Here is a 26472-nt window from a genome sequence, read left to right on the forward strand (position 1 = left end):
TACGTGAGGTCACCCTCAATTTATGTAGGGTGACCTACCAGCAGCTTTCATGTCTATACATACCCCACTGGATTATTTTTAGATAACCATCTGTTAGCCATATCAATGACAAAGCAGGGGTTGCTCCACGGTTACCGCATTGACGCATATTGGAGCAACGAGTAGTTCTGGGGAGGGAGGTGTGAGGGTTTTTCCTACCCTCCTTGTAGCTTTTTTAGGTAAGTGTCACAAAAAACAACTTATTCTAACTACTTTCATTTTTATGAAAAAGTCATCGTAAAGAAGTCATAGTAAAGAATGTAACATGGGACATCGTTGATACTTAATCTCTGGAATGTGCATGTCAAAGTCTGTACATTGACTCAAGGATGTTTACTTGATTGAAATGAGCAGATATGAGATAATGTTGAGACACAACATCAAAAATACCGCAATTGATACGGTGTTGCTCACATTCGATCGAAATTGGTACATACTAGTAGTATTGGTACCAAAGGCCAATGATGAATGTTATTTATATCTGTTCAGTGCAGCAAATTCTAAATTGATATCATGACAATGATTTCTACACAGTACAACCAGAAAAACTAGAATGACAACAGCAAATAAGGTCTGCAAAATAGATACAGGAGGTAAACTTTAGAAACATGCATATCAACTTCTGCAGCAATGGGTCAAGCAAATCATAAATACATTAGCAAATGTCCATAAAAAGGCTTGACAAAAGAAATGGTGGGATAGTGGGGAAATGTAAAGTAGGTGATTTATTTACAATGTTTGGGATTTTAAAGATGCTATCAGTGCTGTCATTCAAATGTAATCAGCACTGAACTTAATTACAGATGGTGAAATGCCTTGCACTGTGGGTGATGATGACATCTGGAATTATCCTTGATTGACATTTCTTATCGGTTCATGTATGCTTGAATGGAAAAGCTGTAAACATTGGTCCAAAATGAAAAAAAAAATAGTTTAGACATTACAGAATCTCCAACACAGATGTATGGGCTGTTTCAGTTAATGCCACTACTCCCCAACATTTGCAGGATTTCCCCTTTTCTTACCTCATTTTTATTTTATTTGACACTGACATGTTCATTTGAACAACGTCACATCTCAACCCCTGGGTCTACCTGTACACCAAATACTGTGATGGTAGGTGCGGTGATTTGGGAGCTTTTGCGTGTGATGGCTATACATCTGCACATATCAATTCTTATATATTTCCAAACAATACAATGTGCAGATGTAGTATTACACCAACTTTAGTTGAACACACTACACCTGCATGGAAAATGTGGAAATGGCCTACATGAACGTGAACAGTAAACTCAGTACAATCGAAGCGGAAACCTTACACATTGTATTTCCTGCACCTTAATCTCCAGATTTTGTTAGAACCCATAATGGCACTCAGACTGCAAAATTTAGTAATGAATTTGGCATCATTTCTACTTAACCCAGTTTTAATGAGACCTGTTATCACTTTCTGATGAACGTTACCAAGACTACCTATAATTAGTACGATGATCTCGGAGCGAAATCCCAAGCTATTGATTTCAAGCGTAAGAGGATAATACTTATCAAAGTTTGACTGGAAACAACTTGAGACATATGCATCAAAGGGGACAGCTATTTCTACGAGCGTTACTTGTCTGTTTGAATGTCTGGCCTTGTGTGTGGATGTTGAAATGTTTGTTAAACATTATCTTTGAACAGCTTGTGAGTAAGTACTTTGTCTTTAAATAATTATTTGTTTTGCTTACATTCTGACACCCTTTGATAAAGTAAATCAATTATTCTGTTATGGCTAAGCTGATATAATTGCTTAAATTTAGTGCACCCGTTTAAAACTTGCGAAACAGTTTCAGAGGGGTCCTTTCAAATTTTACATAATTAGGTGTAACTAGCTCGATAGTAAATTAATAACAGCTTATACATTGTAGAAGTTGCAATCGATCTCTCGCTACGAGTGATCTGAGTTTGTCATGAATGTTGTAGTTATTGAGATATGCAGCTGAAATTGAATGTCAATTTTTCCAGCCTCTGTAACATGTGAAGCTTTTGCAGTTCCGTTTCTAGAAATGATGATTAACTCATCTTTGAGATGAAAATCGATCAAGATATATCGCACTCGGCGGAAAAAATTTACCAAATGTACAAACAACATAAAATAAAACAGTACGAATCTGAATTCAGGGCAAAATCTGAATCACATACACCACATACATACATACATACATACATACATACATACATACATACATACATACATACATACAGACATACAGACATACAGACATGCAGACGCCACCGGCTGTCCATATAAGCTTTTTTTTTGGTATTTATATACATACCAAATATGAGCTAATAAAAATCTTCAGGAATTTTTTTGTTGCCAAGGTTCATCTCTTATTTGAGAATCTAAAATATGAAATATGTGTTTTTTTCGCTTTTGTTGCCCAAAAGGATGTGGAAATTTCTGTTACTTCCATTCAGTGCACCCTCTACGTACAGCGGAATTTGATTGAGTGTCCGGTTTGCCTTGCAGAGCTCGACGAGTCTACATGTTGCTTATCATTAGAAAAGTAAACATTTGCAACAAATTGAGTCTTCGTCTTTGGTTGGTGTTAGATTACAGCGCGCGGCAAACGTTTCCCATACACTGTCTCGTCACGATCACTGCAGTCGTTTCAGCATGTCACTGACAACAAGCATAACACTGCACTACATGCACCTCACCAGTTTTCTTTTAGGTGTTACTTTAAATTGGGAACTTTATGAAGAAACAAGTAAATTCTTTAAAAAAAAAACCTTTCTTTCCTCTCGATGTCAGCAATCACGACAACAGTTCCTTCAGCATGCAGTCTGTAGCATTGCGAGTGCAGTCTACTCTATCAACAAGTTTGACACGATACAACACTGAATATTGTCAACCAGAAAATGCTAAACACTCCTAAATGAAACTTTAATCCCGCTTTCTCTTTTGTCTCAGCTAAATGAAACTTCTCAATTGACACTTCTCTCTGAATTGACACTTCTCTGAGCTACAAAATAGACTTGAAGAAAAGTGTTGATTTTGCACAGGCAAGTGCAATTCAATCAACACGGTACATTTTGTGCCATTGAATAACACACCAAGTGTTTCTGAAATAATTCACCGTATTTTGGCACTTAATTTCCCGGACGGCATCATACATGGCAACGGGTTAGCATGGAGGGGACGATGATATCTCTCTGCCTTCAAAATATTCTTTACCTTGCTGAAAAAATACAATGTTTCACTGTAATAAAACGCCGAGAGTCAGTCCGGTTGATGTTGAGGACTTTCCTCGAGATATAGATCCTCGAAAAATATGCCAGTGAGTTTTGTCTGAGTTATATTTCCCAAATCAAAGTACACAAAGCTGTAGCTGAAAGAAAACTTTGATGATGTGCTATAGCTATAGTGCGGTGTCAAGCTTGTTGTGCATGAGTGGCATGCTGAAACGACTGTCATTATTGTAGACGAGACAGTGTCTGGGAAACGTTCGCCGCGTGCGCTGTAATCTAACACCAAATACTCAATTTGTTGCAAATGTTTACTTTTCTAAGGATAAGCAACATGTAGACTTGTCGAGCTCTGCAAGGCAAAACGGACACTCGATCAAATTCCACTGTAACTAGCATTCATCTAACACACATTTCCATTCTAGAACTCATAAAACACTCCAAAACGCAGGATTGGTGTACCTTCCGAAAATAGATATATGGAAAGCCCCTAAAAATCAATTAGTTAAAAGGGGGTCAAAATTTCCCCATATCTATCTAACCGCTGATCCGTTTGGCTCGGTTTTAACAAGTCGAAACCTTGAACATAGTCCAAACATCTGTATTAAATATCAATGAGGTCTGTTCAGCAGCTTTTGACGTTTTGTCGTTTACGGAAAATGTTCAGTGGATGACGTCAATATAAGCCCATCAAATAACATGATGACCTACGGTCATTATGTTAACAATTGCGTGGATGTTTTAAAACTAATTATTTCACATCCGGCTACTTGTTAGGCTCTATCCTCTGCCATTTGGAAGCATTTGCAACATAATAGCATTGCATACACACACGTTAGAAGCTATTGTAATATAATATTCTTTTAGATTTTTTATCTCTGCTGTAATTGTCTTTTCTACACAGACCATTAGTCGATTTGAAATTTCATGAACCAAGAAATGTACTTTCCTATGAAGTTTTTTTATTGATTTGCATTCATTTGGATACCTGAAACAATTTTAGCTTGGTTGCCCAAAAATTAATGTTTGGCAACTCTCGTAATTTGCATAATACAAGATGGCCGCCAAATCATCTATAAAATTCAACCATGGACCTACAATGTTTTTCAAATGAAGTTTTTCGTTGATTTGCATTCATATGGGTACCTAAAGCAAATTTAACTTAGTTGCTGAAAAAATTATGTTAGGCAATTTTCCCTAATTTGCATAATCCAAGATGGCCACCAAATATTATCTGAAATTAACTTTGACCAACAAATGTTCTTTTCTGTAATTTTTTTGATGATTTGCGTTCACATTGGTACCTGATGCAATATTAGCTTAGTTGCAAGTTATGTGGGCATTTTGCGTAATTTGCATAATCCAACATGGCGCAATATTATCTCTAAAATTTAACTTTTTACTTAATTATCTTTAAATAACATGCAATTGTCTTTTTTAGGGTATTCATGGGTCTGGAAACCATTTCTGATATTAATTTTTCAATTGCAGCTCACGTTCATGTCCTCAAGGTCAAGGCAAGGTTAATTTGACCTATTGATGGACAACAAATAGGATACTTTATTGAATAGGCAATAACAATATACAGAAAGGATTGTACGAATTCGTGTACTGCCAACGTTTTTTCAAATAGGCCTACTTTTGAATAAACGTAAGCCCACTCATGATTGCAGTGTATATCTACTACACATCAGTTCTACTGGTGTTATGAGATTGCAGTACAATCAAAACACACATGCGTATAGACATACGCTTGTCACCGCATATGGTTTTGTTTATACCGCTGTCTGTTCAAATTCCAGATTAAGCCTTTTGTACAATATGTGTTCCATGATTTGAGATGACTGACACATTATCTGTGCTGGGTAAGTGCCTCCTCCCGACCTGTAGCAGATCTGGACAACTTAAAAAGTTCAAGCTGCAGGATGTAGAACGACTGATAAGTTGTGCTGTAGAAATAGACATCAAATCAGGTCCAATAATCGTTATCATTCAAGGTAACTATGAAATTTACCAGGTCCAAGGAACATATAGATGATGACAAAGGCAATGGGGTCATCTTGAACCACGAAATAGTGGTGGTACCAGGTGTCCGGAATGGGTAAGCGTACCCTGCCAGCTAGCCGCACCCGTCAAGATTGACCCAAAGCGACAAATCCATTGTTATTTGGTGAATTCACCAAATTACTTTTGTGAGTCAAAATTTGGTATGCTGTCACTCATCATTTGAGAAACAGACAGGTCATATTTTGATACAACATCTCCGTATCTACTGTAGAACTTCTTAAATGATTTCACTAATCTACTTTCTGAGAATCCTTGCCTCACTAACTTTTGAGCTAATAGGCTGTGTCTAACTCGAAAGTCTTCATATGAATGGCATGCTCTACTGTATGTAAGAAATGTGAAATAAATACACCATAAGCTGGAGATGATGGTATATTGCTCGACAAAAAGGGAAAGTTTATGATTTCAAAATTGAAATCGTCTCTTTTGTCATACAGCTTAGTATATAGTGTATTATGTCTAATTTCAAACAATACGTCTAGGTATGATGCCGAGTCCACACTTTCAGTTGTTTCTTTTCTTCTAAATCATCTGGGTAGATTTGGTGTAGATAATTGGATATACCAGGATTGTTTAAACTGATGACATCATCAATATATCTGTGGGTGTTGTTAACTCTTGGCAATCCTTTACACCCAGATTTCTGAAGTGATTGCATAAACTCTGCTTCATAAGAATACAAAAATAAGTCTGCAAGAAGTGGGGCGCAGTTTGTGCCCATGGGAATGCCTGTGGTTTGCCTGAATGTCATGCCAGCAAATATGTTGTCAATTAGGAAATATAGCATTTAAATCACCTCAACATCACTGTATTTGAGTTTGGCATCGCTGTTGTTGGTGAAATAGCCTAAGTTGCGCTTGATGGCAATGTATTCATACCTACGACTACCATTCTTGTAAAAGAAGGCTTTCTTCACGAGAGATGATAGCCTGTCTTAAGTTTGTTATGTGGGATGGTTGTGTACAACGTTGAAAAATCAAATGTGTGGATTGAATTGTACATTTTTTGTTATTTTGTAAAACATGTAACAATTCTTTTGAGTTCTTTAATATCCACATTTGATGACCCCACTAGTTTCATAAACTTTGTCACAATACCGTACCAAACCAGAACTAATGGTTGATAAAATGATGGTTAAAAGTTGTGACAAGCGTTTGTTGTACACTTTCTGGAACCAGCTATGAAACGTTGTTTATAGGGATTCTTATGGATCTTAGGAATCCAATATAAACTAGGTAATACCTTGTCATCTTGCGCTAACTCGATGCCAAATTCACTCAAAGCTTTTGAATGGTTCTGCAATATTTCCTCTTCAGATAAGGTTGAAAGAGAGTATGTTGTGCTACTCTCACCATCTGAGTTAATCTGAAGTTCGTTCTTTAAACATTGAATGTAATATTGCTTGCAGACAAAAATGATGTTGTTTGATGCTTTGTCTGCTGGCACAACAACATATTTATCGTGTAAAGCATCTAGACATTCCCGTACAGAAGGGTCATCGAAGGCAGATGTAGAGTTGATGACGGTATGTCAAGAACGAAGACGTGAAATGCGAGATTTTACCTTATCATGGACTGTGTGAAGCCAGTCCGAAAGACATCCAACGCCTTCGTCTTCAAGTGCAGCCCACTTCTTAGCATAAGCCTCAGCAGCATCCATAATTAACTTAAAGTTAAAGTTCCAGTTTACTTTGGGTGGCTCGCGATATTTTGGGCCAAACTGGAACAGCTGCCAAAGCTTAGGATGTGTAACTATCTTCATGTCACCTGTTATTATATGACCGTGAGGTTTGTAACAAAAGGGAGATGACATACAATCACAAGTACCATCATGAACATTGTTCCTAATATCAATTTCTTTCAAGACCCTATTGTAAGAAAGGCATGGTGATAAAACCCATACTATAATACAGGCTATTTGGATTCACAAGGAGAGGATGCATTTTTAGAAGTTCATCAAGGCTGTTACTGTTCATTCACTTCCAAATACCATTAAAACACGTTTTTGATATGAAGAGGAAGGAGGGTTCAAGGAGAGAAAGAGGAAAGAGAGTTAAATAGACAGTGATATCACATCACCAATACACGAAACCAAACAACTCTTGGTGTGGGTGTCAAACTACACCACAAGTTTGGTAGCTGTTCGAATTCATATATTAAATGAACATGGATACACTGTGTCGTATGATGAGTTGCTGCGTTTCCGCAAGTCTGCAGAAAAATATGTTGGCGATAATGCTCTCCTGCTGCACTAGATGATGGGGCTTACTCGAACAGTTGGACCCATATTTGGCTGGTATGACAATTTTGATTTGCTGGTGTCAACTCCAAATGGTTGCCCTGAGACACATGCCATGGCAACAGAATTTCAGAAGCATCCAGCTGGGATTATTGAGACTGAGAGTACTTAGCCATGACTCAGTACACTTGTTATCCCTCGCCTTACATCTAAACAAGCCAAGTCTGTTGGCAAAGGCAAGGCAATAACACTTTTATACTACATTGGCCCTAAGAAGGTAGTTCCTCCTGCAGTATAAACTGATAACGTGACCACCGGATTTAGTTTTAAGGAGGTACAAGCTCGCCAGGCCAGTCTCGTAGCTGCACAAGTGAAGGACACACTATGGCTCAGTAGTCTACACCATTGACAAGATGCTATGGAGTGGAATGGTTTCAACAATCAGCTAGCCAGGAGCAATGGCGTACTTACAATTTGCTGGTTGACACCAGCAAATGAAAATTGTCATACAAGCCAAATATGGTTCCAACTGTTCCAGTAAGCCCCATCATCTTGTGCAGCATGACAACATTATCACCAACATATTTTGCTGCAGACTTGCGGAAACACAGCACCTAATTATACGACACAGTGTATCCATGTTCATTTAATATATGAATGAGAAAACTGCTACCAAACTTGTGGTGTAGTTTTACACCCAAACCAAAATCACCAAGATCATAGTTTTTGTTGTTGACTGGAATATCACGCGCCTCTGTTGTGATCTTTCGCACCAATGCATCCTCATTTTCTTCATCCACAGTTTCTACTTTTACAAACTTAAAATTCTGCCAAGAAACTCGCGGAAACCAACAATAGATGCACAACCTTCAGAGTGAAGTACTACCACATCACTTCCAAAATAAGAAACTGGCTCTGCAAACATTTGCTTTCGTGTCAACTGACCACCATAACTAAGATACTTATCAGACAATTCAATGGATGTCCAAGTACATAATTTTCTATTTATGTACATCTCATCTATAAGCCCTTTCAAAGCGGCATCATCAATCATGGGGCTTCGGTCAGTATACATAGGAATTTTCCAGAATTCATCATAACAACGTAGGTGATACTGTGCCTCAGCTGCTGATAAGTCATGCACACCATGACAACGCATAGCAACCTCTCGATTCCACGAATCATTCTATCATCACAACACGGTAATACAATGGCCTTACAAGGAGGAGCATCCTTAACACCTATTCTTTCACATTGTATCTATCTGTCCCACCTATCAGAATGTTTTGGATCAATGGGCTCACAAGCTGCACCACAAAACAAACATTGCTTTTTTTAAATTGAAGTCTCTAACTTGTGATCGTCTAATTCTCGCAGTAGGGGCTGATCACTGTCTATTGACCTCTCCTTCCTCTTCATATCAACAATTTTTTGATATGGTATTTGGAAGTGAATGAACAGCAAAACCCTTGATGAACTTCTAAAAATGCATCCTCTCCTTGTGAATCCAAAATAGCCTGTATTATAGTACGGGTTTCATCATCATGCCTTTCTACTGCAAAACTTATAAGTCGTTCTTCACCCTGTAGCTTGAACTTTTTAAGTTGTCCAGATCTGCTACAGGTCGGGAGGAGGCACTTCCCAGCAACAGATAATGTGTCAGTCATCTCAAATCATGGAACACATATTGTACAAAAGGCTTAATCTGGAATTCAAACAGACAGCGGTATAAAACAAACCATATGCGGTGACAAGCGTAGAAGTTCCTGTATGTCTATACGCATGTGTGTTTTGATTGTACTGCAATCTCATAACACCAGTAGAGCTGATGTGTAGTAGATATAACACTGCAATCATGAGTGGGCTTACGTTTATACAAAAGTAGGCCTATTTGAAAAAAACGTTGGCAGTACACGAATTCGTACAATCCTTTCTGTATATTGTTATTGCCTTTCAATAAAGTATCCTATTTGTTGTCCATCAATAGGTCAAATTTACCTTGCCTTGACCTTGAGCACGTGAACGTGAGTTGCAATTGAAAAATTGATATCAGAAATGGTTTCCAGACCCATGAATACCCTAAAAAAGACAAATTGCATGTTATTTAAAGATAATTAAGTAAAAAGTTAAATTTTAGAGATAATATCGCGGCCATGTTGGATTATGCAAATTACGCAAAATGACCACATAACTTGCAACTAAGCTAATATTGCATCAGGTACCAATATGAACCTAATCATCAAAAAGTACAAAAAAGAACATTTGTGGGTCAAAGTTTAATTTCAGATGATATTTGGTGGCCATCTTGGATTATGCAAATTAAGAGAATTGTTTCACGTAAATTTTTCAGCAATGAAGTTAAATTTTCTTTAGGTACCCATATGAATGCAAATCAACGAAAAACGTTATTGGAAAGAACATTTGTAGGTCCATGGTTGAATTTTAGAGATGATTTGGCGGCCATCTTAGATTATGCAAATTACGAGAGTTGCCCAACATTAATTTTTGGGCAACCAAGCTAAAATTGTTTCAGGTACCCAAATGAATGCAAATGAACAAAAAAACATCATAGGAAAGAACATTTCTAGGTTCACTATTGGAGGCATACGAGTGTCAAATCGACTACATAGGTTCGTAAATAATGTCTTTCTTCGTAAGCCGATGACTCAATAATCATTCCAACAAAGATAACTGTGAACAAAAATTTAAGGGACATAGGATGTGTAATCCTAATTTAGCTCGAATAATGAGCTGATACAAATTGTTATGTCCTTTCACATGTAGTCCTGCTTCCGTAAATAGTCGCAAAAGAATGTGTCTATTACAAGACACTCTTTTCTTGAACTTTACGAAACATTTCTAGTTCAGTTTTCACACAAAACATATTGTTATTATTACAGAACTTTCACCGAAAAAGAGGGAAAATCTAACGGGGCAAGATCATCCTGGAACAGAAATAACTCCACCAACGGAGGAACGTAGTTGTGAGTTGACACCAAAAGCTTATGACGGTAAGATGATGTACATCTCAATTAATATACTCAAATTTTCTGTAGCTACCACTGCTAGAGTTCGTCACCACAGAGGCTGATGAAAACAATTGCATAATTGATGGGTGTATTAAGTTGAGTTGTGTTATTGAGTGGTACTGCTAATATCGGCAAAAAGGAAATGTTTTGTAATACCCTCCTCCTATACATCATATCTACATCTGACGTTTACTGAAATTGATTCATCAGAATGAGGCCAAATTGAAGAGACACACTTTAACATACTCTATCTTCCAAATGGTGATAATATCGCGCAGTAGTAAAATTTATCAACAAACAAACAGACTTGTGTCAATCATAGTGTCTTGAATCTTGCCATGAATACATGTACCAATAGTTCATAAAGTCGTCAGACTGGGTAAGTATTGATAATGTAAGTGTGTCGATTTTTCCTAAATGTAGGTGTGTTATATTTTAAACATTTAAAAAGAATGTCTAAAGTAAAAATTAACATCTCATGCATTGCACATTGTATTGAACGTTTCGACTAATAACTCAGCAAGGAATAGTCGTGTAAGATGCAGGAGTGTTAGATGTTCTAAACAAGTGTCAAATATTAATCTATAATTTAGCATTCTTAATATAATTAAATTAAACAAGTGGAGAGAAATATACAATGTTAAACCCTGTCAGCAGCAATCATAAGACGAAAGCAATGATGCAAACGTCATCACTGAGGTCAACGGTCAGGCTGGTCATGTAAAATTTTGACAGAAAACGTCGTCACTGTAATTTTACCTGCCAACCAATAATCAGACATATTGAGTATTCGCTACTCCGGTTATAAAAAGCATACAATTAAGGATAAAATGAAGTGCCTTATGTTGCTTCATTCTACCAATTATTAGGGGCGTAGGACACCACTGGACAAAATGCTTGATATGCGCTTAGCATATTTACGTATATTGACGTATATAGAACACAATATTAATTGCATACGCAACGTATATCTTTGTATATGGAACATTCCAATACGTTGATATGCGTAGCGTATTTCTTTGCAGATCATGAGTATACGTAATGCAGATCTTTGCACACTAAGTGTACACTGTAGTTTTGCATTTTATTAGTATACGTACGTGTATACTCAACATATTTGACACATGTACAGAATCAGTATATGTGTATATATTGTTGTATATCAAGCATTTTGCCCAGTGCACGTAGTTACTGATTTAAGGGTACATTTGCCATGTCTGGATGAAATATCATCTTGGTCAAGTGTAATGTGCGTTAAAATGGTAGACGGATGTTCTGTAACGTGACTGCCCTCGTGCAAAAGTACAGCTCTAGTAACCTCACCAGTTCTATTTACACCTACTCTTAATTGAACGTCGAAGTGAAAGACTAGATTTCTTTGAGTTATTTATTAAGTGTATAGACAACGAATCAGGTCCAATAATCGTTATCATTCAAGGTAACTAAGAAAGTTACCAGGTCCAAGGAACATATTGAAAATGACAAAGGCAATGGGGTCTCTTGAACCACAAAGTAGTGGTGGTACCAGGTGTCCGGAATGGGTAAGCGTACCCTGCCAGCTAGCTGCACCCGTATCAAATGCCTGTTGGCATTTTTCTGACCAAACAACTTTATATCTTATTAATAAGTGATTAAAGGCTCAGTAACGATTGTGAAATTTCGCCAAATTTCCTCCAGTTTCTAGCCATTCGAGAAAGCGCAATTTATTGTCCTCTTCAATTTTGCATGGGAAAGCTTGAAATTGCACTGATTTTGCGTCGATAGTTCACCCTTATTGTACACAGTTTAGATTTAGTGAGGCTGACGGTCAATATTGCTTAACTCAGTTCCTTAAAGAACTTCCGCCTGACTTTGTTGTGTCCGTCCAATGTGTCGCTGTTTTAGGACAACAACACTAATTGACATAAGTATACATTGTGAACTGCAGTTACTGCTACTTTGTCACGTAAAGATATTGTCAAGCAGCTATTTTACATCTTCGCGGAAATATTTTGCTCGGCAGTCTATGAGGACATTGCTTTAGGGCTTACATTCGCACCAGCGAACATTTTGATAAATGATGCTTGTCTCTAGTGCGTGATCATGGAACAAGTGTTCTTGTTCGTGAATCAGTTCCTTGCCTCGCTAATGTGAAGGCATGGGATGTGCCTGCTTAGACACTGTGATTTTCTACGACTTCCGATTTTGCAGTTTGAATTAAGAGTATCACCAATCAAGAGAGTTTCACGATAGCTGTCTTCAAACGGAAAACTCGAACTGACTCCACTGCAAGGTTATGTTACTGTAGGATTATACCTACCTTTTGATGGTTTAAGCATATTTATGTGGCATAGATGGTTCTGTTTTGCTTGTGAGGAGCTAATTATAACGTTGTAACTTAGATCGCTTAATATCTTATAAATACATAAGGACCAAATAATGGGCATGTATTTTTCCCGCAACCAGAAGAAGAGCAAGGACCATTAAACCAAGTTTAAATTCCCAATATGAGGTGTTTTCATCGTATTCGACTTTATTGGATTGCTGAGATTGCGCAAGATTTTCTGTTGCTAATTCACATGCCTTTGAATGTCCAGTACTCTTTTCTGATACGAATTTCCAAAAAATAGTGATAATCATTATCGTCTGATAATATTTTTAATAAAAAGTTTTATTTTGTTCATAAATGGTTTTATCATTACCATTCAACACGTCTCACTAATCAAAATGAATTTTAAGTTACTGATGAATAAAACTCTGTTTTCGAAACGTAGCGCCAAAGGAAAGCAGTGTCACAATATTTTCTCTGCTCCAGTACGGATTCACATCAAGACACATAGATTATGTGTACGTCTTGCCATGGCTATTCAAATGCCAAACATGATACACTTGCAATGTACACAATATCGTACAAAACGCAAACACCCAAAATGTGAACGATATGTGGAGTTGCTTTTCCTATACTCTCTATGACTCTAACTTACTCATGTTTTGCAGGCTTAAATCGAAAGCTTATATTACATACAAGAGAATAGATAGCTTTTTAGGTATCCATCGTCATATACATATAAGCGTAACACCAACTAGCCCGAGCTGTTCCTACACTCATATACTAACTAGCCAAGGCGTTGTTTGATACAGAGAAAATACAGATAGCACATCTCTGTCTGTGCAACACAGAACTCATCAGAGCTAAGAGCAAAAACACGATTCGGAGATCAAAACAATCTACCTATGAAAATACACAAATATGAGCCATTAGCAGTGCTCATGCAACGACCAATTGAAACATTACAGAAAACAAAATTGACCGATCAAATTAAGGCGGGAAAGATAGCTAACATCACGCCAACTACAAATTAAGATACACACAACCATAACGGTCAGTTTCTCACAATGAGTGACACCGATAGCAACCTTAATATCTCCACACAAGACGCGAGCTTCATCAGTCTCTCAGTAAACGATCAGGGCCTACCATCAGCTCAGCCAATACGCAGCGGTACCAGATCTGTCTCTAGAGATAAAGAACAACTATCAGCCACGGAGACGGACGACAGATCTGCTCATACCGCCAAGCCGGCCACAACGCAGCAGCACTTCAGATCTGACTTTCAAAGTAAGAAAACACGCAACTTCTAAAACAAAGGAAGATCGCAATATTACTTAGAGAATCCAAAAGTGGCAACAATTAGAACAACACAGTGGTAAGCAATTCGTCATTCTTCTTAACTACCTTCCGGTGCATCTAGATAAACAAAACCTAAGAACAAAGCCTGTATCAGAAATCTGCGTCGGGAAGCTTTCGGCCATTCGTACAAGACTAACAGAGAAAGCGCTCCACCTTCTTGGCTCGACTATCAAATAAGGTAGGAAGAAGGGGAAAGACACTATAAACAGCAAGCCGTCTCACGAACATCAATAAGTGGCGGCTCTCGCCTATCACAACCAAACCACAAACTTCCCTTATACGCATGTGTGTTTTGATTGTACTGCAATCTCATAACACCAGTAGAGCTGATTGTGTAGTAGATATAACACTGCAATCATGAGTGGGCTTACGTTTATACAAAAGTAGGCCTATTTGAAAAAAACGTTGGCAGTACACGAATTCGTACAATCCTTTCTGTATATTGTTATTGCCTATTCAATAAAGTATCCTATTTGTTGTCCATCAATAGGTCAAATTTACCTTGCCTTGACCTTGAGGACGTGAACGTGAGTTGCAATTGAAAAATTGATATCAGAAATGGTTTCCAGACCCATGAATACCCTAAAAAAGACAAATTGCATGTTATTTAAAGATAATTAAGTAAAAAGTTAAATTTTAGAGATAATATCGCGGCCATGTTGGATTATGCAAATTACGCAAAATGACCACATAACTTGCAACTAAGCTAATATTGCATCAGGTACCAATGTGAACCTAATCATCAAAAAAAGTACAGAAAAGAACATTTGTGGGTCAAAGTTTAATTTCAGATGATATTTGGTGGCCATCTTGGATTATGCAAATTAAGAGAATTGTTTCACGTAAATTTTTCAGCAATGAAGTTAAATTTTCTTTAGGTACCCATATGAATGCAAATCAACGAAAAACTTTATTGGAAAGAACATTTGTAGGTCCATGTTGGTTGAATTTTAGAGATGATTTGGCGGCCATCTTAGATTATGCAAATTACGAGAGTTGCCCAACACTAATTTTGGGCAACCAAGCTAAAATTGTTTCAGGTACTCAAATGAATGCAAATGAACAAAAAAACATCATAGGAAAGAACATTTCTAGGTTCACTATTGGAGGCATACGAGTGTCAAATCGACTACATAGGTTCGTAAAGAATGTCTTTCTTCGTAAGCCGATGACTCAATAATCATTCCAACAAAGATAACTGTGAACAAAAATTTAAGGGACATAGGATGTGTAATTCTTATTTAGCTCGAATAATGAGCTGATACAAATTGTTATGTCCTTTCACATGTAGTCCTGCTTCCGTAAATAGTCGCAAAAGAATGTGTCTATTACAAGACACTCTTTTTCTTGAACTTTACGAAACATTTCTAGTTCAGTTATCACACAAAACATATTTATTATTATTACAGAACTTTCACCGAAAAAGAGGGAAAATCTAACGGGGCAAGATCCCTGGAACAGAAATAACTCCACCAACGGAGGAACGTAGTTGTGAGTTGACACCAAAAGCTTATGACGGTAAGATGATGTACATCTCAATTAATATACTCAAATTTTCTGTAGCTACCACTGCTAGAGTTCGTCACCACAGAGGCTGATGAAAACAATTGCATAATTGATGGGTGTATTAAGTTGAGTTGTTGTTATTGAGTGGTCCTGTAATATCGGCAAAAAGGAAATGTTTTGTAATACCCTCCTCCTATACATCATATCTACATCTGACGTTTACTGAAATTGATTCATCAGAATGAGGCCAAATGAAGAGACACACTTTAACATACTCTATCTTCCAAATGGTGATAATATCGCGCAGTAGTAAAATTTATCAACAAACAAACAGACTTGTGTCAATCATAGTGTCTTGAATCTTGCCATGAATACATGTACCAATAGTTCATAAAGTCGTCAGACTGGGTAAGTATTGATAATGCTAAGTGTGTCGATTTTTCCTAAATGTGGGTGTGTTATATTTTAAACATTTAAAAAGAATGTCTAAAGTAAAAATTAACATCTCATGCAGGCTTAATCGAAAGCTTATATTACATACAAGAGAATAGATAGCTTTTTAGGTATCCATCGTCATATACATATAAGCGTAACACCAACTAGCCCGAGCTGTTCCTACACTCATATACTAACTAGCCAAGGCGTTGTTTGATACAGAGAAAATACAGATAGCACATCTCTGTCTGTGCAACACAGAACTCATCAGAGCTAAGTGCAAAAACACGATTCGGAGATCAAAACAATCTACCTATGAAAATACACAAATATGAGCCATTAGCAGTGCTCATGCAACGACCAATTGAAACATTACAGAAAACAAAATTGACCGATCAAATTAAGGCGGGAAAGATAGCTAACATCACGCCAACTACAAATTAAGATACACACAACCATAACGGTCAGTTTCTCACAATGAGTGACACCGATAGCAACCTTAATATCTCCACACAAGACGCGAGCTTCATCAGTCTCTCAGTAAACGATCAGGGCCTACCATCAGCTCAGCCAATACGCAGCGGTACCAGATCTGTCTCATAGAGATAAAGAACAACTATCAGCCACGGAGACGGACGACAGATCTGCTCATACCGCCAAGCCGGCCACAACGCAGCAGCACTTCAGATCTGACTTCAAAGTAAGAAAAACACGCAACTTCTAAAACAAAGGAAGATCGCAATATTACTTAGAGAATCCAAAAGTGGCAACAATTAGAACAACACAGTGGTAAGCAATTCGTCATTCTTCTTAACTACCTTCCGGTGCATCTAGATAAACAAAACCTAAGAACAAAGCCTGTATCAGAAATCTGCGTCGGGAAGCTTTCGGCCATTCGTACCAAGACTACAGAGAAAGCGCTCCACCTTCTTGGCTCGACTATCAAATAAGGTAGGAGAAGGGGAAAGACACTATAAACAGCAAGCCGTCTCACGAACATCAATAAGTGGCGGCTCTCGCCTATCACAACCAAACCACAAACTTCCCTTATACGCATGTGTGTTTTGATTGTACTGCAATCTCATAACAACAGTAGAGCTGATGTGTAGTAGATATAACACTGCAATCATGAGTGGGCTTACGTTTATACAAAAGTAGGCCTATTTGAAAAAACGTTGGCAGTACACGAATTCGTACAATCCTTTCTGTATATGTTTATTGCCTTTTCAATAAAGTATCCTATTTGTTGTCCATCAATAGGTCAAATTTACCTTGCCTTGACCTTGAGCACGTGAACGTGAGTTGCAATTGAAAAATTGATATCAGAAATGGTTTCCAGACCCATGAATACCCTAAAAAAGACAATTGCATGTTATTTAAAGATAATTAAGTAAAAAGTTAAATTTTAGAGATAATATCGCGGCCATGTTGGATTATGCAAATTACGCAAAATGACCACATAACTTGCAAACTAAGCTAATATTGCATCAGGTACCAATGTGAACCTAATCATCAAAAAAAGTACAGAAAAGAACATTTGTGGGTCAAAGTTTAATTTCAGATGATATTTGGTGGCCATCTTGGATTATGCAAATTAAGAGAATTGTTTCACGTAAATTTTTCAGCAATGAAGTTAAATTTTCTTTAGGTACCCATATGAATGCAAATCAACGAAAAACTTTATTGGAAAGAACATTTGTAGGTCCATGGTTGAATTTTAGAGATGATTTGGCGACCATCTTAGATTATGCAAATTACGAGAGTTGCCCAACATTAATTTTTGGGCAACCAAGCTAAATTGTTTCAGGTACTCAAATGAATGCAAATGAACAAAAAAACATCATAGGAAAGAACATTTCTAGGTTCACTATTGGAGGCATACGAGTGTCAAATCGACTACATAGGTTCGTAAATAATGTCTTTCTTCGTAAGCCGATGACTCAATAATCATTCCAACAAAGATAACTGTGAACAAAAATTTAAGGGACATAGGATGTGTAATCCTAATTAGCTCGAATAATGAGCTGATACAAATTGTTATGTCCTTTCACATGTAGTCCTGCTTCCGTAAATAGTCGCAAAAGAATGTGTCTATTACAAGACACTCTTTTCTTGAACTTTACGAAACATTTCTAGTTCAGTTATCACACAAAACATATTTGTTATTATTACAGAACTTTCACCGAAAAAGAGGGAAAATCTAACGGGGCAAGATCATCCTGGAACAGAAATAACTCCACCAACGGAGGAACGTAGTTGTGAGTTGACACCAAAAGCTTATGACGGTAAGATGATGTACATCTCAATTAATATACTCAAATTTTCTGTAGCTACCACTGCTAGAGTTCGTCACCACAGAGGCTGATGAAAACAATTGCATAATTGATGGGTGTATTAAGTTGAGTTGTTGTTATTGAGTGGTCCTGCTAATATCGGCAAAAAGGAAATGTTTTGTAATACCCTCCTCCTATACATCATATCTACATCTGACGTTTACTGAAATTGATTCATCAGAATGAGGCCAAATTGAAGAGACACACTTTAACATACTCTATCTTCCAAATGGTGATAATATCGCGCAGTAGTAAAATTTATCAACAAACAAACAGACTTGTGTCAATCATAGTGTCTTGAATCTTGCCATGAATACATGTACCAATAGTTCATAAAGTCGTCAGACTGGGTAAGTATTGATAATGCTAAGTGTGTCGATTTTTCCTAAATGTGGGTGTGTTATATTTTAAACATTTAAAAAGAATGTCTAAAGTAAAAATTAATATCTCATGCAGGCTTAAATCGAAAGCTTATATTACATACAAGAGAATAGATAGCTTTTTAGGTATCCATCGTCATATACATATAAGCGTAACACCAACTAGCCCGAGCTGTTCCTACACTCATATACCTAACTAGCCAAGGCGTTGTTTGATACAGAGAAAATACAGATAGCACATCTCTGTCTGTGCAACACAGAACTCATCAGAGCTAAGAGCAAAAACACGATTCGGAGATCAAAACAATCTACCTATGAAAATACACAAATATGAGCCATTAGCAGTGCTCATGCAACGACCAATTGAAACATTACAGAAAACAAAATTGACCGATCAAATTAAGGCGGGAAAGATAGCTAACATCACGCCAACTACAAATTAAGATACACACAACCATAACGGTCAGTTTCTCACAATGAGTGACACCGATAGCAACCTTAATATCTCCACACAAGACGCGAGCTTCATCAGTCTCTCAGTAAACGATCAGGCCTACCATCAGCTCAGCCAATACGCAGCGGTACCAGATCTGTCTCATAGAGATAAAGAACAACTATCAGCCACGGAGACGGACGACAGATCTGCTCATACCGCCAAGCCGGCCACAACGCAGCAGCACTTCAGATCTGACTTTCAAAGTAAGAAAACACGCAACTTCTAAAACAAAGGAAGATCGCAATATTACTTAGAGAATCCAAAAGTGGCAACAATTAGAACAACACAGTGGTAAGCAATTCGTCATTCTTCTTAACTACCTTCCGGTGCATCTAGATAAACAAAACCTAAGAACAAAGCCTGTATCAGAAGTCTGCGTCGGGAAGCTTTGGCCATTCGTACCAAGACTAACAGAGAAAGCGCTCCACCTTCTTGGCTCGACTATCAAATAAGGTAGGAAGAAGGGGAAAGACACTATAAACAGCAAGCCGTCTCACGAACATCAATAAGTGGCGGCTCTCGCCTATCACAACCAAACCACAAACTTCCCTTTTAAGGCCACATATAAAAAGAGAACTACCGTTTCAAATAATGAAAAACCAAGAACACATACGACACAAATTCAAACACAATAGAAATTACAAGAAACACAACAAAACTAAAAAAAAAACCCACAGAAACAATAATCATATCATGACAAAAATAACGAAACGTCGCAATAAAAAAAATTAAGCACTGTACCAAACAACAATCTAAGGTTAAAAACCTATCTTCACAAACTCACCGAAATAGAAATAAACATACTTAGCAAACAGTTAAATGACACAAAAAGATACATAAGGAAGACGTGGCTCCGATATATAATGAGACAAACAAGCGTATAACACCCATTCAAAATGAACTAAACATGGATCTCACATACAACCGAGAACACAAAGCTAGAAATTATTTGGAAGCTACAAAATAGGCTCTTGTTAACATCACTATTCGAAACATGAAAAGCAAACATGACACGCGAAGAACACATAGCCTTATAGACGTTATCAAAGAACAGCAAATAACTGTCAAACCGGTTGATAAGGGCCATGGTAGGGCAGTTCTAAACACAGATTAGTAGTAAAGTAAACGTGGACAACTGGGATGAAGTAAGAATTTTACACCCCATTTTATTCATTTATCTACATGAAGTGAAGGAAAAATTAACCATCCATGTAACTAAAGTATAACCCTGACCTATATACGAACTCACGCACGCGCAGCAGTGCATTGTCCTGAACTAAGCGGGGAAATTCCCTGCTGAGCATGTTTATACACGTTCCGAAGGTGGGAAGGTGGGAAATTCCGTGTGAGTCATCACCATCAAACTAGCCTATATAAAGGAGCTTTTTTTTACCTGTGTTGTCAGTCCGGCCGGCCGGTCGCGGAGTCTAGCTGATGTTGAACACGAAGTTCCTATCGGTGCGAACTAAATTTCATATCCATTCAATCCATAATGTCTTAAATATCTTTCCAGAGGTGGACTAAATCCTTCTTGTTTTTGAATTTCTAGCGCCTGATGAAATATGTCCTGAATAAGTTCTGACCCCGGAGCCTCCTCGTTCCGAAGGGTTGCACCTTTTTCTTGTATTTGTGTAAGCAGCTGTTTATATTGAACATAATAATGTTTATATTTCTCTCGCCTCTTTGATACTCCCGTTTTTCCTTGTATTACATCAATAACGACGCCAGGTATAGGAGTTAAGGCTAACAGTACCGGAACTGTTGGAATTGCTGCTATTACAGCAGAGCTTACAAGAATTCCTTAGTAATATTAAGAGCCATATCAATTCGACCCATTAATTTATAACTTCGTCGATATGCAGCACTTGTTCTTTCTATGTAATCAGCCAATTGTTCAACGCTTTCAACAACTGAGATGTGCATTTTTACTGTATATGTAAGGGGGGATAAAAAATAATTGTAGTAATATAGAAATACAATATGGCAGAAGGAGGAGAAGAAATATAGCACTCCAGGATTTCGATGATGCAAATGTAATGACGATGACGATGTTACTGCTGAAACAACTTTTTCCTATGATGATAATGCCCTTGCAGAAGCCGATCCTTTCCAGGCTGGCTCACGCGATAGCCCGCAGGTGGGTCGTTTGGATGAACTTAGAGTAGGAAGCAAAATATATAAGGTTAGACAATTCTTAGACTATAATAAAATTACTGATCCGGATGCACTAAATGTATTGGCTACGGAATCTGAGATTAGGGATGGAAAGCTGTATTATAAAAACCTCAAGCTGTCTAAAGATAGAGGAGGTGGATTTTATAAGCTGTCCACATTAATGAGAGAAAAAGGAGGACATGAATTTATGAGAGAAGTATTAGGGGGCCGCTCTAGCGCAGAGCCCGAAAATGTGAGTCGTGAATTGCATTCTAAAGATGTGATAGCTGATAAAATACCGGCTGAGAAGATGACGCCAAAAGACATGGGTATATACAAAGATAAACTGACAGAGTTACGGCAAGATGCTTCTGGTAATGCAGATAAAATACAAGCTTTTGAAAATAAAATCGAACAATGGAACAATCTAAACCCAGAATATATAGCTCTTAATGATGAATTAAAGATTGCGAATATGCATCTTGGCGAGCTTAACAACGAAAAAGTTAAAATAAGGCTAGAGAAAAGAGAAGTTGAAAAACAGTTAAAGGATCCTGAAACGAGCACCCAAGGAAAAGGAAAAGCCGAAAAACTACTAGCTGAACTCATAACAAGAGAAGCTAAAGTTGACAATCGAATTGAATACGAAAATGGTAAGATTAGCGGGGCACGTGAAAGTCTGGCTACGACTAGGTCTCTTCGTGATGTAATTTCCGATCCAGAATTGTCACTCAGGCTGAAGCTGACAGAGTTATTTAAACGAAATGGTATTACAATAGCTGCAATACTGACTGCCCTTGGAATGACAATATCAACAATTGCCTTGGCTGTGACTAGAGGAGGAGGGGGAGCAGGGGGAGCAGGAGCAGGAACTGGAGCAAACGCAGGAGGTTCAGGTCCACCCAAAGTATACACAAAAGCTAAAGAAATTGTAAAGCAATTTGGCGAATGGTTAAAAACATTGGCCGCAAAAAGTGCTGCTGCAATACCAGGTTTAATCGGCTCCCTCGTCAGTTTTCTATTAAAAACAGCAGGATCGGTGGTTGGATTTGTCGGAGAACAGCTATGGATATTTTTAACTGGTTTAACATTAGTCATTATAAATAAAATTATGTATTAATATGGCATCAACATGTTTGGTGAAAAGAATATTGCAAAGTTTCTTTCTAAAATAAAGACCTGTTTGGTTTCTCTGTCGAATTGGAATGGTGCAAACTCCGACGAGTAAATCGACATATACTTCGAGCAAATCCAGGTGTCCGACTCAAAGATGATAATCTATATCATAACATTTTAGCTTTCGTGAAGGAATGTCAGAAGACTAACTTCTTTAAGCGACTAGAATTCATAGCTGTATTCCAGGATACTGAGGATGACCAAGAGGCTCATCATCTCCAAGAATATTGGGTTCTTCGATGATTCGCGACACAGGCAATCGATTTATCTTTCAGTCAGACGGAAATATTTACGTAAAGATGTGATTTTTTCTTCTAAGTTATTATATACACGAAGTGAAATGTAAGATGTGATTTATTTTCTTTTTTTCTTCTACTATATACATTACACGAAAAATGGGGTACGATAGAACATTATCACCGACTTTCACCAACGAATACCGAATGGAACGAAGTCAGAAAGAACTCATCATGTGATTGCTCATAATCCAAGTGAGGCAGATCCAGGCCAGACACTTATCATACGATGTCCAAAGTTAGAAAGCGGAGTACTCTTAGTTCCAGATACTTTCGACCTGGTTTTTGATCTCGAAGTAATGGGAGGTGGAACTACCCATGTAGTACAAAAGTTGCAAAAAATTTGGTGGAGCGTATGAAACTCACATTTGAGGGCAGGCACTTTCCGATTTGAGTAAATATAACCTCATTGAATGCTATCGTGATCTCTTCAAACATAAAAAGGAGAGATCGAACATGACACTGTACGGAATTCAGAACGAAAATCTAAGAAAATTGAGAAGTGGCGCGGCCGATGCAGATGCCACCGTTCGTGGCGATAATTTACTTTTCGACACATATAAACAAAATATGCTATTCGTCTCACTCATCCCCTCATAACAGGTCATGGAGTTGCATATCCATCAGCGTTAGGGAGTCATATCGAATGGGAAATTACGTTGGCACCCGCCCCCCAATTAATTGTCAGTAATAAACTGATTACAACCAATTATAAATTAAAAAACATTCAAATGGAATACGAGACAATTTCTGACCTCGATCTCGCGAGGTCAACTGCTGGTTATTACAACGGTGGAAAAAGTTACCTTTACGAGCATATACATTATTTTAGAACAATCCCATTCAAAGAATCGGACACGGTTATCAATGAAAATATAAATGTACCACGACGTAGCATTAGAGGTATCGCTATACTCTTCACTAAAAATCAGAATCAGTCAGAACTGAACAGTGAACTTTTCTTTAACCCCTCCATTGAATCTGTGTCTGTATCAATCGAAGGCATTGCAAATAAAGTGTACGCTCAGAAGATGATACCAAGACAATTTTGGCGAGAGGTGCGACGGTATTTTGCTGAAGATAAAGATTGGTGTGAAATTGATATAGATGAGGCCGATTATTTGAAGAATAAATTCTGTCTGTTTATCGATCTGCGTAGCTTTAAAGATATTGAGTTTCATGGAAATGGTTTAAAAGTAATGAACACAAAGGACGGAATTCAACTTGAGATCCTGAAGAAAGATACCGCGTGGGTTGGCGATGACGCTCACAATGATAATATATTTGCCCACATTTATGTTATCAGTGATGCCCTGGTCTCTATTGAAAATAGTAGATTAAAGTCTTTACAATTTTAAACCCGTCGTCCGTCCTATCGGCCATGTTTCTGCCAGCCATTCGCCCGTGTTCAGATTGTATAACTGCACACGTTTGATATCATTTGGCGCCATCATGATTTTACTACGCTTTTCACTACGGATTTCTCCAGCCTTTTTCCGTACTATCTGTACAAATTGTGCCTGCTCGGGCTCCTTCCCAGTTTCAAACAGATCTTTATAGTCTTCAAAGTTCAAATGTTTTCTAACACAAACATCTTTCACCCCTTTATTTTTTTTCGTCTCCGAAGTTGGAGTTCGAAAAGCATACACTTTCGAGCGTATGCCGACAAAATCAAGAATAGGTTCACCATTCAACTCATCTTTAAATTTACCTATCACTTTTTTATTAATCTTCGGAAATTGGGTCCGCTCATCCCACTAGTATCATATATAGACTTCTCACCATTCTTTTCCACATCTTTCCGAACTATATCATTGAAAGTGCTGACGCGTGAGCCGTCGGGGAGGCGTTCGGGATCGGCACACTGTAAACAAAACTGTCAGTATCCATGTAGGCTAATCGTATTCCAGGGAACTGGGCCCGAAAGTAATTGTAATGCGTCTCATACATAAGCAGCTTAGAAAGTTCAAGCACTGCCGCGCCAATGAAAACTGGTTTTACATATTTATGCTCATCCGTTTTCAGTTCCAGTAGGGCACTGTCGCAGGAATCACCATCCTCTTCGGAAGTTATGAAAGTTATATGTTTCATCTTTGGATTATACTTCTGAATCTTTTTACGTCCACTATCCGTGCCGTTCCAGTCCGAAACAAATTTAAAGTCTCTGTACTTTCGAACATCCTCTATTGTCTTACCGAACATTGCATTATTCATCAGCTTATAGAAATTCTTTTCGAAATCTGTCCTCCCCTTTGCCCTCATTTTAGTGTTAAAGTCAATATATTTCGCGAGACATGGAGCTTCATCGAAAGCAAGCACCCGATGAATATCTTTCAATCTCATTCCCATCCGAAGATAGAATTCCAGCAACTTGTAGTGTAAGACATAGGACTTTCTATCCATCACACTTGTAATCAGTCGACCGCCGCCTCGGAAATTCATAGTGATGCGGTGCTAATGGCAAATCGCTGTGTTCTTCATGTAATTCGGCTGGGTATTCTAAGTCTACTTCTAGAAAACTTGGTGGAAAGGTGGGACATGGTTCCACCCCTCCGCCCCCCGTTCCGCCCCCCGCTCCGCCGGCTCCGCCTTCCCATTCCATCCAATGAAGTCCGCCCGTAGGCATTGGTTGACTCATTGCCCAGCCGTAGAGATTGTTTGCATCGAGATATTTTATTTCGGTCACTGGCTTCTCTGGATCGTAATTCCCGCCAGCTCCGCCGGCGACGGCCGGATGATTTGTCTGTAAATAATGAATATTACACTGGCTGATACCGCCTCGAATTCCCCTCTGTACGAAATTCATCTGGTCAGCATCTTGAATGAGCCCAAATTTATTACCTGTATAAAGTAACATAGCATCCCATGTCAAGCCGGGCGCTGACATATAGTGGGCTGGATCTAACTTATATGCTTCTAAACATGTGTCACGGAAATTTTCGAATATATTAGCAAGAAGTAGAACGTCAGTCTCACAATAGAATTCCATATAATCACGAATCGTCTTACATCCAACTTCGTCCCATACTCTTAATGCATGTTCGTAATCAGACTCCGAAATCCCCTCTTCCGTCAATTCGCTATAAAATTCCCCCCTCTCCGGGAGTTCCCCTCTTCTAATCTGTCAACCGAGTCTAAATATTCGTAGGGGAAGAAACCTTTCGCCCTTTGAATGTCCGGGTACGTAAGTGGTACTGCCGTCCATCCGTGGTCCGGCACAGTCGTTGCCAACTTCGCCAATGACCCCATCATCAACTGAGCACTATCCATAAACTTTATAGAAAAGAAACGTTTCTTTATCTCCCTCTTCCCTCCGGCAACAACAATTGAGGCGTGAAAAATAAATGTTTTCGAGAGACCCATAATTCCTCCATTGCTCGTCTTAGCTATGATTTTAGGCTCTGGTCCCCCTCCGGCGTCGA

General features: G+C 38.1%; 1 protein-coding gene across 1 annotated transcript in view; it reads left to right on the forward strand.

The window, feature by feature from the left end:
* Window positions 1–13979: 13979 nt before the first annotated feature.
* The window catches only part of LOC139150517 (uncharacterized), a 161919-nt gene continuing 149426 nt past the window's right edge, over window positions 13980–26472 (forward strand). The window contains exons 1-2 of the mRNA XM_070722941.1: window positions 13980–14202; window positions 18390–18500. Of these exons, the coding sequence (XP_070579042.1) occupies window positions 13980–14202; window positions 18390–18500 (334 nt within the window). The remainder of the gene's footprint in view (window positions 14203–18389; window positions 18501–26472) is intronic.

The sequence above is a fragment of the Ptychodera flava genome, chromosome 2, assembly GCF_041260155.1.
Source record: "Ptychodera flava strain L36383 chromosome 2, AS_Pfla_20210202, whole genome shotgun sequence".
Taxonomy (NCBI): domain Eukaryota; kingdom Metazoa; phylum Hemichordata; class Enteropneusta; family Ptychoderidae; genus Ptychodera; species Ptychodera flava.